Source organism: Lagopus leucura, unplaced genomic scaffold (genome assembly GCF_019238085.1).
Source record: "Lagopus leucura isolate 7727_CA_CO unplaced genomic scaffold, USGS_WTPT01 Super-Scaffold_100030, whole genome shotgun sequence".
NCBI classification, from domain to species: domain Eukaryota; kingdom Metazoa; phylum Chordata; class Aves; order Galliformes; family Phasianidae; genus Lagopus; species Lagopus leucura.
Window position 1 is genome coordinate 5,971,880 of NW_024962281.1, and position 12,042 is coordinate 5,983,921.

The following is a 12,042-nucleotide window of genomic DNA, read 5'->3' on the forward strand; positions in this document are numbered from 1 at the left end:
AACGTGGTTTATTTAAGCCGCCGCTTGTTTATTTAAAAGAGGAAAATAAATAAACAAATGAGCCATCCCGTGGCTATCCATCATGTGGTTTATGGGCCGGAGGAAGACAGCTTAATTACCACGAAGATCTCCACCAGGGCGCTAATTGCGGGTCCGCTCCGCAGCAATTAGCTCGCCGCTCCCCGCGCCGCCCCCGCGGGTCCAGACGGGAGGGGCGGGGCTTGAGGAAGGACCTCTCTCTCCCCCCCGGCGCGGTGGGCGGGGCCTCGTCTGCTCCGCCCCCCGCGCGGAACGGAGCGGAAGTGCCCGAGTTGCCGCCCGCCGCCGTCGCGCGCGCTGAGCAAGTTGCGCTCCGTCAGGGCGGCTCCGCGCTCGCTCTTCCTCCCTTTCTCACGGCGGCGGCGGCGGCTCCGATGCGGCGGAAGCAGAAGCGCTTGCTGCAGGCGGTGGGGCTGGCGCTGGCCGCTCTCGTCTTCTTGCCCAACGTGGGGCTCTGGTCCCTGTACCGCGAGCGGCAGCTGGAGGGCGGCGGGGCGAGCGGCGGGGAGGGGGCGGCCGTGGGGCCGCCGGGGGCGGCGGCAGGAGAGGCGGCGGTGAGTGGGGGCGGTGTGCTGAGCGGGGCCGGGCGGCGCGCTGAGCAGCTGCGGGGGGCGAGCGCTGAGCTGCGCTGCGGTCCTGCGTGCGAGGGGCTGAGGGGGTGGGGGGGTGGGCTGAGCGCTCCCCTTTAGCTGTGAGTTGCCCGGGGGGATCAGCCCACCCCAAACGGCGCGGGGAGGGCCGGGGGAGGCTTTGCCCGACTGAGCGGGATGCGCTGGGGAGTGTCGTTGCTCTTCGTGGGGAGCGCGAGGTCTGCCTTTATGTAAGGTGAGGGACGAGGGTTTTGCACGGGGATGGGCTGCAGGTGGGACGCCGGTACTTGCCGTGGATCCGGAGGTCTGCTTGCCTTTCGGCTGAGCGCGGTGAGGGAGTAGAGCGAGCTCTTTGCTCTAAGGAAAAAGAAGGCTTGTCCCATCCTTACAGCACAAAGGATTCTGCCTCCCAAAGGAGAGCCGTCTGCTCCATTTCTCCTCCCCTGCTTCAGGTGGAGGCGGTGAGCAGCTCCTGTTACACCTGGTGCCCCCAGGCCGTGTGGCAAGGACCTGCAGAACCCAGCCCTCCCTGAGGACAGGACGAGCTCGGGTCCCTCTGCTCTTCCCACTGTGTGCCCACTGCTCAGTGACAGCGCAGCCAGTGGCTGCGTTCCTTCCTTGTCCCGGTGGTGTAACTGCACATCTAGCAGACAAACCGTTCCTCTCCATGTGAGAGACAGAGCTAGATCACCCAAATCAGACATTTGTAAGCTCAGCTTAGCTGTTTTACTTCTGGCAATGTAATTTCTTTATCCAATTCTTGGTTTGGCTCTGTACCATTAAGAATGATGGGGATGTGAAAGCTTGAAATGTCAGTGTGTAACTACCATTTCAGCTGCTGTCTCACAAGACTCTCCTTCTTCAGGACCACTTAAAACTCTTGGTTGTCTAAATCTTTCCCTCCTTGGAGACTTGCATTATGACTGCACCGTAAAGGTAGAGAAACTTCCTGTGGCAATTCCTCTCTTGGAACAAGGCATAGCCACGCTGGGATGGGGCTCTTCCTTCCCAAAGAAATGCTTTCCATATGTGAGCATTTGGGGTTAAGCCCAGGTGTGATCATCTGCTCGTGTCCCATGCTGATGGGGGAAGAAGCTGTTGTGTGCCATATAGTGGTTGTGCAGCTGACCCTCAAGACTGCACAGAAATCCTTTTAATGCACGCAGTGCTTGTAGCAAGCCTATGGTACTTGTGCTTGGGCTCGTGTTGTGTGCAGGCAGCCTATTTTGCATTGCTGACAGAACCCAGCCCTGCAGGCCACTGCTGCACAGCTTTGCATAGTTGGTGTTTTGGCAAGGTGAAGATCAATGTAAAATCGTGGCTTCTAGGCATTATGAAGGAGGAAGCTGGTAATTATCCTTGGGAGGCTTCAAAGTTCCTTGCTGTGGAGGTAGCAGTTAATTTTGGCTAAGTCTACACCAGCAGAAAAGATGGTAACAGGCTTACTTCTTTTGGTCTTCCAAAATGGTCCCTGAGCTGTGGGCTTTGGGTAAGAGGAGCTGTAAGCCTGGCAGTTTCTACAGTGCAGTGCATCACTGCTGATTTCAGTATATGTTCAGTCATCTCAGAAGTAAGATATGTCATATTACCTGCGCTATGCAGAGTGTTTGTTCTATTTTTCTTTATCCTATAGCTGTTTGAAGCATGACAGCTGTCCATAAATTTTGAGGTCTGTTTTGTTTTGTGGGTATGTTGAACTGGGCGGGAAATATTTGTGCTGATTGCAGGGGAATTTGAAATGAAAGCTCCAGTGCTTGTGCAAACCAGAGCTGCTGGGTGCAGGATGAAGGCTCAACCTTCCCTTTTCAGTAATGTGGAGCTGTGGGTCACAGTGGGTCTGATAGCAAAGGCGTCTGTGTATCATATGTGTGTGTTTTTCAAGGACTGGGCCCTGAAGTGATAGCTGCAGTTACACTGAGCAATGGAAAACGTACCCCGAAGGACAGCTGGCTGCCACGGTGAAAATAATTTCAGATGAAGCAGAATAAAGATAAAACAAATGGTTGTTTGTTTTTTTTTTTTACTGTTGTCATAGAGTTATCTGCCAGCTGACTGCAGAGTTTGTCGGGCACCCTCAGTGCTGATGATTCCAATGGTCCTGACAGCCATTCACAGTTTTGTACAGCTCATCACCTTCCAGCTTGTAATGAATGTGCTGTTTGTCTGCTTGCTCGTGAACCCATACAGAAGGGCTGACTTCTTAACACCGAGACTAGTAAGACCATAGGAGGCTATATCATAAAAATCAATATTCGTTGCAGTCAGAAAAGAGATTTTTTTTTTTGTCTATTTCTGGCTTTAATTTGCCTTCTCGTGCAGGCTCATGTCTGTATTGGAGGCATTTTAGACATGATACAAAATGAGGTTTTCAATGAGATCTCTGTTCCTGCTCATTCTTTCTCTCAAATACCACTGCTGTTCAGTAATGTTATCTTCCAGAGTTACAGCAAAAGGAGAGAGAAGTTTTAAGATGCGGTTGGATTAAAATGGTAAAAGAATTCCTGGAGTATACAGTTGCAGTGCTAAGATCTGGATGTTTAAATCATGCGTAGCGTTTGCGTGGCTGTGCACCTGTGCTGTGTGTTACTTTCACAAGGGCGGTGTATCCATGCAGGCTATCTTTGACTTGTTTAATCTTTCTAGTGCCTGAAACAGAGCTATCAGAAAGTTAAGCAACCAGGAGCCATGTAAATATATTCCTGAGAAGGTTATGGTGGATTGTTTCTGCAGAAGTTCCTGGGCAGTTAATTGTTTCTGCAGTTACACTTTGAGGGTGGTTGAAATTAACAGAGTTGCTTCGACACTGTGGTTCAGGTCTGGGTTCTTTCTTTCTGCCCTTGGGTTTCTTCTTCTGGAGCTTTGCTGATTGAGTCTCACCCTGCAGAGAAGGGATGGCTTCAAGCTGTGGCGGACCTGCCCCAAGGTCATGCTGCAGATGTCAATATTGCATTGACTTGCTTCGACTACGACTGCATGTGCAGAAGCATCCTTTATCGTAATGGATTTACGATTGCTCATCAGGCAATATGAAGTCCTTTTTTCATGGTGTGTGCAACAAGGTTGGTGGGGTGGTGGCTCTCGATAGGGACGACAGGATGGAGGTACTAAAATGCTCTGCTGATAACAAAAGTATTGGCTTAGCTTCATATATTCAGTATATTTTTTCCTCACCAGCATGCGTATATCAGCATGCTAATGTAATAAAGATTGACTTTGGTGTAGTTTCATCTTTATATATTTTTAAAAAGGTATTCGGTACGTAAAAAAAAACATGATCTGCAAGTGTGGAGGATTTCAAGAGAAATCAGCCTGTTCCTTTTGTCTCTTGAATTTCAGCTCTCTGCCTCAGAGGCTGCTGGGCATTGCCGGCTCAAACATTTAATTGCTGTTTGGTCCTGCGGTTTGTAAGACACAGATGAGTTAGTCTGTGGGCTGGTAGTTTGTGCTTGGGCTGATGTGATAGCTGCATGAGTCCTAATCCTCTGCAGAGATCCCCCTCACTACCTGTCTGGCCACGCTGGAGATCCGCGCTGCGTGGTGTGTGCTGTTATGGGAACGTGGTGCCTGAACTCCAGGAGAGATTAAGCTTGAACATCTCATTCTCTGAATTGCTGGATAAAAGCACTGTGGCAAATTAGCAGCCTTTCGTTTTATGCATTTCATTTGATATGATGCATGCTTTATAAAGTCACCCTGTAGCTTGTTGTAGTAGTAATTTGTGCTCTATAAAATCACTTGTGAGCATGATGGAAGTATATAAATCACAAAGCTGATTGTGTGGTGCCCTCTGCTGCCAGCTCTACCTGGCTGCTCGGGGCTGTGAATGAGACACAGGCTTCAAATGTGATTGAAGACTTGTGAGAACGCAGCCCTTGGGCAATTTGGGGTTGTAAACTTTGGCTTTGGTGCAATTAAGTTCCAAGTGTTTGGGCTGTACTGCTGAAAAAGCAGCCCTGGTTTCAACCTAAGCAGGGAGCAGCGAGTGCTGCTTCCAGAATGCTGCTGCTCACCTCTTTTTCACCAGAGGAAGATCAGCTTTGCCATACCAACCTCAGGGCAGCTATGAAACTGTCTCTGGCTGTCAGCTTCATGTTGCTGCTGGCACATGCTGCTTGAGAATGGGGTGATTCTGCAGACTTCCCCTGCTTGGAAGGCTTCCCTAGGGCTTGGGAAGAGAAGAGGAAAACCTTTCTGCTCTCTGCCAGCCAGAGGTAAGCAGAAAGCCAGCTTGTCGTGCTGCCTGAGTCTTTGGCAGTGGCACACTGGCCCTTGGTGCTGCAGCTGAACTTTGAGCTTGGCTCTCTGTGACACCTTTGAGGCTGCCATTGTTGCTTGTGTTGGCTAGATGCTTCCTAGCTGATGCAAAAGCAAACTTAGAAAAGCTTATTTTGATAAACACAGTGTAAAACAATTGGAATGTAAGGAATGAAATGCAAGTTAGAGCTAAAACAGCTATTTTTGTGTGGCCAATTTCTAGAACTGGCTACTCTGAAGTTCATTATTTCAATATAGTTGTGAAATAAGCAGTTTTTCCTGGGCTGACTAAATGTTGTACTACAGAGTGAGCTTATGCAAAAGTTAGGTTTCTCTCTTAGAAGGAAAGAGGGCAGGGGGGGAAGAGTTTTGAAGCACAGAGTACATGAAGTGGTGAATCCATCTTGCAGCTGCGAGGTCCCAAGTTAACCTGGGAAAAGATGCTGATTAAGAAATTAGAGCTTTCACTGATCTCGTTATTCGTGCTGGTGGTCTGAACCGTGATGGTAACACAGCATTGAATGAACCAACAGGCTGTGTTCTAGCTCCCCTATGTTGTGTGAAAACAGGGGGAGTCTTGTACTCGTATCCCACAGGGTTGTCTCTGCTGTGGGGCAGAGGATCCATGGGCAGGTAGTTCTGTGGCTGGCCGTTGAAACATCCTCTGTATGCAGTTCTTAAACACTGCCATGATTAACTCTCCTTTAAAGGAAATTTTTAGCAGGAAAATATTCTGGCTCCTGACATCCGTAGGTCAGCAGTGAAAGCCGTAATCACACAGCAATCTGCAGAGCTGTATGTTTTCCCAGTGTGAGCAGGGATCAGATGGTGAGACAGCAAGATTTATGAGCAACTGTAGTTACAAATTTCCTGCCAGCGAACTGCCACGTGTTTGACCAACTGGGAAAATATTGGAAAGTTCCTTATCACTGATGGTATGTTGAAGTCAGGCAAAAAATGCTTTCTACCAGACTGAGGTAGTATCACCTTTCACGTAGCATCACATTCAGTGCAGGAGATCTGATGTTTGTAGGCTCCTATGGAGTGTGCCATAAGCAGAATGCAGTGCGTGGGGCTCAGTGGTGCAGTGCACATCAGGGAGGTATGAACACATATGTGAACAGAGCAGTTGTGACATTGGCTGTCAAAGGACTCTGCCTCTCTGGAGGGTCCATCATGCTTCGTGTCTTCCATGTTATTCTCTCTGTGGATTAACTTCAGTAAGTTGTGCTGCTTTAAATTGCGTGATACCATAAATATTGCATTGTGCGGTGCAGTCACAGGGACAGGTGGCTGCAATAGCTTTGTGCATATGAGATCTTGGACAAGTAGCAGAGAAGCACTCGTTTTTAGTGATTGAAATGCACATATAGGTCTTCTGGCTCACTTTTTTTAGAAAACTGGAAAGGAATTTTTCCATAACTGAGTGGATTAAGATGTAGATAATCTGGTGGGATATACTGGAATTTAAAGCAGGTGTCAATGACTACTTAAATCATTGTTTTTTCAAATGTCATTTAAGCAATGCTTATGTAGATTCTGTTAAAGCTGAATAGATATTAGCTTTGTATCTAGAACTTCTTAATCTGGAATCAAATCAGGAGTGACTATTCTGCCCTAAATTTGTACTTTGTCTTAATCTGAACCAGTCTCCCAGGGCAGAACCACCTCAGTCTGGCCTGGTGTGGTTGGGCTGCTCATGTATTCCCTTTATATGCAGTTTTATCTGGGATTCCTGTTTCTAGAGAGGGCTGCGAAAGAAACTCTGACTGCAGATCCCAGATTGTTTGCAGAATGCTGTCAATGGGTTTTTTGGCACTGAACAGAAATGTGAATCTGTTCATCAGATTTCACAGACACCTGTACAAATCCTGATGCTCAAGTCGCTTTCAGGAGTATAACAATGACTCTCTATTCCCTAATCCAGATAGAAGAGCACATCCCCCTCGATTTTGTAATTCTCTGCTCTCCTTTAAGACTGCCTTTTCCATTTTGTTTGCCATGAACAAACTTTCACATTTGTTATCTCCTTTGGAGTTAACCTTCAGATAAACAGATCTGGCATGCTGCTCGTGACTTCTTACAACTTGGGGAGCAGGAAGTGTTACTTGTTCTGCTCCATTCAGCATAAAACATGACCTCTCAGTGGTAATGGTATCTCCCCTATCAGTGTAACTGACACTCATGGTGTTATTTTGTGTTACCTCGACTGGATAGGTAGGTAACAAGGATGAGAGTGTTTATTACACAGCTTTGTGAGAAATACAAGCAGTACTGGATATCAGGTTATGGCTGACTTGTCAGACTGTGCTTCTCTTGCCGAATTTAAAGGGTCTGATGGATGACTGGAGAAAACTACCAGTCAGTAAAACCAGTCAGTGTGGCACAAGAGGTTACTGGGCAGCCCCTCTTCTGTAAAATCTTGGGTGGAATGGGAACTTACCTGCTCCCATGTCTGAGATCTGCTGGCAGCTCTGCATCCAAGTCCCACGTGCCCCTTAAAATATAAGAAATGTGTCACTTGACACTTCTTATTGTTCGTAAACTTGATAAAGCTTTAAATTGTGGCTTCAAAGAAGGGAGGTCTGCCACGTCTTGGTCTTTAAATTTGCTTTTCTTTCTAAATAATTAGCTCTTTTCCTTGCCCTTTTGCAGTTGCTTCATTTTCTCTAATCTTAGCTCCAGGGTTAAAAGAGAACTCTCTGGAGCATATATCTATAATTAAGGCTTTTCAACCACAGTTACAGTGGAGTACAAGCAGTGCTCCAGTGATGCCAATACCCAGGGAAGAAACTTGTTTCAGTGGAGAAGCTGCTGAGTTTACTGAGACTGAACTTTTCCAGCTATCCCACTCGTGGAGTTCCCCTGATGCTATTCTGCACCTTCTCACTTCGCTGAGTTGCCTTTTTAAGGCTGATGACATTTTCTGCAGCTCACAAGAGAAGTTATTTATTCTTCTTGTCACTTTCTTGGAAGCACCAACTCCTAGCTACGGCGATTAGTGTCCATCATGAGCATTTTCGGAAAGCTGGGAGAAATGTCAGCCAGTTCATTTTTAAGGTCTGACTTCTTCAGGTCTTAGAACACCTCTCTTCAGGCATCTTAATTAAAACTGAGTTCTGGTTAACAGTACCAAAGGTAAGTGGCATTCAACTGACTTTCATCTTTTGGAAATCATTATACAAGTGCACAAATGCGTTGCCAGCGAAGTGAGCCTGGGATGAGATCTGTCTTGTTGTCTGGGTGCTCTCACAGATCTTCCAAGTGCTGTGAACAAGCGCCTGCTTGGTGGCAGCTGCTAAATGGCAGCTGGTGGGCTTGAGATTTGTACCCTAATAAGAGTCTCAAATGGAAAAAATCATTGTAAGCGAGGTGTAACTTGTGTGGATATTGCAATTCTTTCCTTAGCAAGAAATAGAGGAGAGTGGAAGGGAAATGGAGGCAGCAAAGACTTGAACGCACAGCAGCACGGAACCTTGAGTTTTGCTCTTAATGTTTATTCAGTGCCTGTGTCTTCCAGGCTCAAACTCTTATTAATCTTTCAACTGTAGTACTTTTTTTTTTGTCCAATTAGCACAAGAAGTAGCAGAAAGTAACTTCTAAAAATTGTTTCTCAAAGCAGTGAATGGTGCCATCCTTCCCTGCCAAGCTGAGTGTCACCAATTTGTGTTCAGAGCTTCTCCCCTCAGCACTGATGCGTGTTTCTCAGTTGACGTAGCAGTGGCTTGATGGCATAGCTTTCAAATACAGATCTGTCCTGTGTGGCTGGAGGTTCACAAAGCTACTGCCAAAGTCAAAATTCCAAAAAGCATTTCAGAGTGTTTGTTTGAAATGCGTAGGAATTCCAGCTGCCTGCTGAAATAATGGCCAACCAGGCATTGAGTTTCAAAGAAATCTGAAAGAGGTTGTTGGTTGTTGCTTTTTTTTTTTTCTCCAGGTATGGATTGTTGAACTTCCACTTCGAACTTGCATGAACTCTCTTCCTGCTGCAGAACTTGTAGTCAATAATAAGTACAAAGGAATTGCAGAACAACAGTGAATCTATCTGTGTCCTGCAGGAATTTTTTTTGAATGAATGAAGTCTACATTTGTGTGTGTCTGCTCTATCCTTTGAATAACCTGATTAGAATGGAAATATTTTTTTCCTTTGTTGGTCAAAGTCTTGCTCTGTTTCAGGGTTTTGGTGGATCTGATCTGAACGTGCTATTAGCAGTCTCCTGCACGCAGAGCTGCTTTGCTTCTGCCCACTTAAACAACTGCTTTTACAAAGCTGGGTTGCTATGAAAGGTTCAGATCTGCTTTCTCTCTAAAGCCTGAAATCCTTTGCTTGCAATTACATGTGCAAACTAAGATGGTTTTCTATCATCCTCTTCTCTACCTTTGCTTATAAATATGTAAGAAGATCTAACATTTAAAATCTTTAATAGGCAATCTTGATTTTTCCTGAGTGGAATATCATGTGGGCTTGCCTCTGTGTAAATTATTTGTTCAGATTCATTGGGAAAGTTGCTTTCTTTTTGTTTGCATCGTTATCAATAAAACGATTTTTCTTCATGATGGAAAAGAGACACCTTATGTTTCTCAGCATCTCTCAGATGAAGTTTGAGAAGGAATTTTCTGAGGCATTAGTAAACATGAGCTATTGCTTAATAAATAAAACAAGCGAAAGTGTTTGAGTGTTCTTAATGCTCAGACCAAAGTTTTCAAACATGTCTTAGGATGTGATGCTCCTTTGAAAAACCAGAGTCTTAGTGACTTTGATCTAAGGTATGATACACAAACACACGTAACCAGGTCTAGCATCCCATAAGATTATTTGGATTTTCTTTTTATTTTAGAAGAAAGAGCAGTTCCTTCTCTTCTTCTCGTCTGACTTTAATCTTAACTCCATGTCCTTGAAAGTGCTGCTCTTCAGACACTGCGCTTTCGGCTCAGATGAGTGAAATAAAAAATCTATTCCCTCACTAAAGGAAATCAGAACCTCAAAAGGTGGGTAAGTACAGGTGTTACTCTGCAAAAGGCTTTAGTTAGGCAGTAAGTTACTTGCTGTAACATTGCAGAAGAGCTCTTGCGTTTACATGCCTGTCAGTTCATGTTAGCCACTGCTGAAGAGGGTTCCGTTTCTCAAGAAGAACTAAACCCTGTGATTATCTTCTGTGATTTCGTGCATCTTGCAGATTATCAGTTGTCAGGCTTTCATGTGTGATAGCCAAATAATAAGAAACAACCCTTTTTTCATACCTGCATGTGTTAGCTTTGCTGCTCCACCAATACACTGTGGGCTGCTGCTGCTTCTCTCTGCTTCTCAGCCTGCAGCTTGCTGTGTTGGAAATATCTAAAACTAATGTTTGCTTATTACTGTTTCTTGCAGTCCAATTCTTTTTGTGGCTGTTTTGAAATCCTGTTTAAGAAACTGATTTCATCTGCAAAAAAAAATAATAAATAAATCTCACTTCAAGAAAACAGCATCTGTTCCCAGGTCTCCTTCACAGTGGTGGAGAAGTTATGTTGGCACAATTAAACTGTTCAGAATGAGACTTCCCAATATTGTTTTGCTTCCCTGGGTCTGCAGGCATGGAATCACGCTTCAGAAACATCTGTAAAGTATCAGAAGACTTGGGATTTTGATGCAGAAACTGGCAGAAATGTATCTGGAGGGAGAAAGAGGAGAGAGACCAGAGGGCTAACGAAATGCTTGTCATTGTTAGCATTTTCTTATTGTTCCTGTTGACCGGAAATGTGAAGGGGAGATCAGTCTTAAAGGAGTAAATTGTCCCAGTAATCACCATATCTCTTCCCTCTTCCTTTAATCATCCAAACCCATCATGTTTCTTTTTTAAGCTTAGGATGGATTGAGAAATAAACAATTTCACTGAATTCCAGCACGGGCAGCTCCAGCTACAGGAAGAGGTGGTAGTGAAGCTGGGAGTGTGTGATGCTGCACCGGGAGAGCAGGTGCTCAGAGCTCAGTTCTTTAGCACGGATCTGTTTAGGTAAGCTCCAACATTCATGGAATTTGCATCAGTTACATTTGTCTCTTTGCAGAAGGAGCTGTTACATTTTGGCAAACGTGGAATTCCTTTGGAGAAAAGCAGGAGTGGGGAATTGTGCTCTGCGCTTTGCTGAGCGTATGCATTGTGGTTAAAAATACATCTTTGTATTGAGATTTGGCCAACGCCTCCTTCGCACAGTTGGAATGTGTGAAAGCTGCATCTCCTCTCCTCCAATTTGTTAACATTTATCAAAATATCCCTGAGTGAGGTTCGTTTAAGCATTAAGGGCATCTTTACTCAAATATTGCCGGTGGAACTATTCTGTTGTGCCTTCTATCATTGCTCCTTATAAAACAGATGATTTAAAATCTTATGAGGAATGTCAAATATATATAATGTTGCAATTGAGCTTGAAAAAGAGCAAGCAATTCTATTATGAGATCCATCTCCTATTTCACTTCAGATTTTTCTCATTGTTTTGACAAGGTAGGCATGAGTCACTTGCTGTTCTCCTCCTCTGGTGATAGATCCAAATATTTCTTGAGGGTAGCTCTTCCCATGTTGTCTCTTGACTTCCCTGGGACCCTGCTGTCCTATTTGAACCTCAGTGTCCCATGTAAGCACAAGTTTGTGTCTTCAAGCTCTTCAGTTTATCTGCTTGTAGGTTGTCTCACCACCTATCTCAGCAGGTCAGCACTGGGGAGAGGGTCTTTGCTGCTGAGAACTTCCTCAGCAGAGCTGCCAGATGCACATACATCTGTGCTGCTGCCGTGTGCTCTCAGCCAAAACAGAATGCCATTGCTAAATACAATGTAATGTGATTTAAAAAAACTTTTTTTTTTGCAGGTAGGTGCATGCAGAAACTTGAGTTAAAGCCTCGGTAATCAATCTAAAGGTGAATCAGTTCTCCTTTTCCCGTATCCTTCTAAGCAGGATGTCGCATACACCGTCACCTAAACTAATTCTTAAATTCAAAAGTCCAGATCTGATAGAAATGTACGATCTATAGCTGTTCCAGCTGCAGTCTCCTAAATGACCCTGAGGAGAGGCTGTCTGGAGCTGTCTGTGATCGCAGATGTGGGTTGTGAATGGGGGTGTGGAAGATTAGAAAAGTCTTATCTGAAACGTGAAGGGTGCTTCTTGAGTTGTCCTTGATTTCAATTGCT

At 45.3% G+C, this 12,042-nt stretch overlaps 1 protein-coding gene across 3 annotated transcripts in view; it reads left to right on the top strand.

Moving 5' to 3' along the window:
• The first annotated feature begins 344 nt into the window (after positions 1 to 344).
• Positions 345 to 12,042, top strand: part of GALNT10 (polypeptide N-acetylgalactosaminyltransferase 10) — an 83,288-nt gene continuing 71,590 nt past the window's right edge. The window contains exon 1 of one of the 3 annotated variants that reach the window (XM_042881491.1): positions 345 to 593. In XM_042881491.1, coding sequence (XP_042737425.1) covers positions 414 to 593 — 180 coding nt within the window. In that variant the 5' untranslated portion in view covers positions 345 to 413. Of the gene's footprint in view, positions 594 to 10,213; positions 10,877 to 11,722; positions 11,772 to 12,042 lie in introns of those variants that run through there. The other 2 variants (XM_042881492.1, XM_042881493.1) reach the window with 2 other exon arrangements.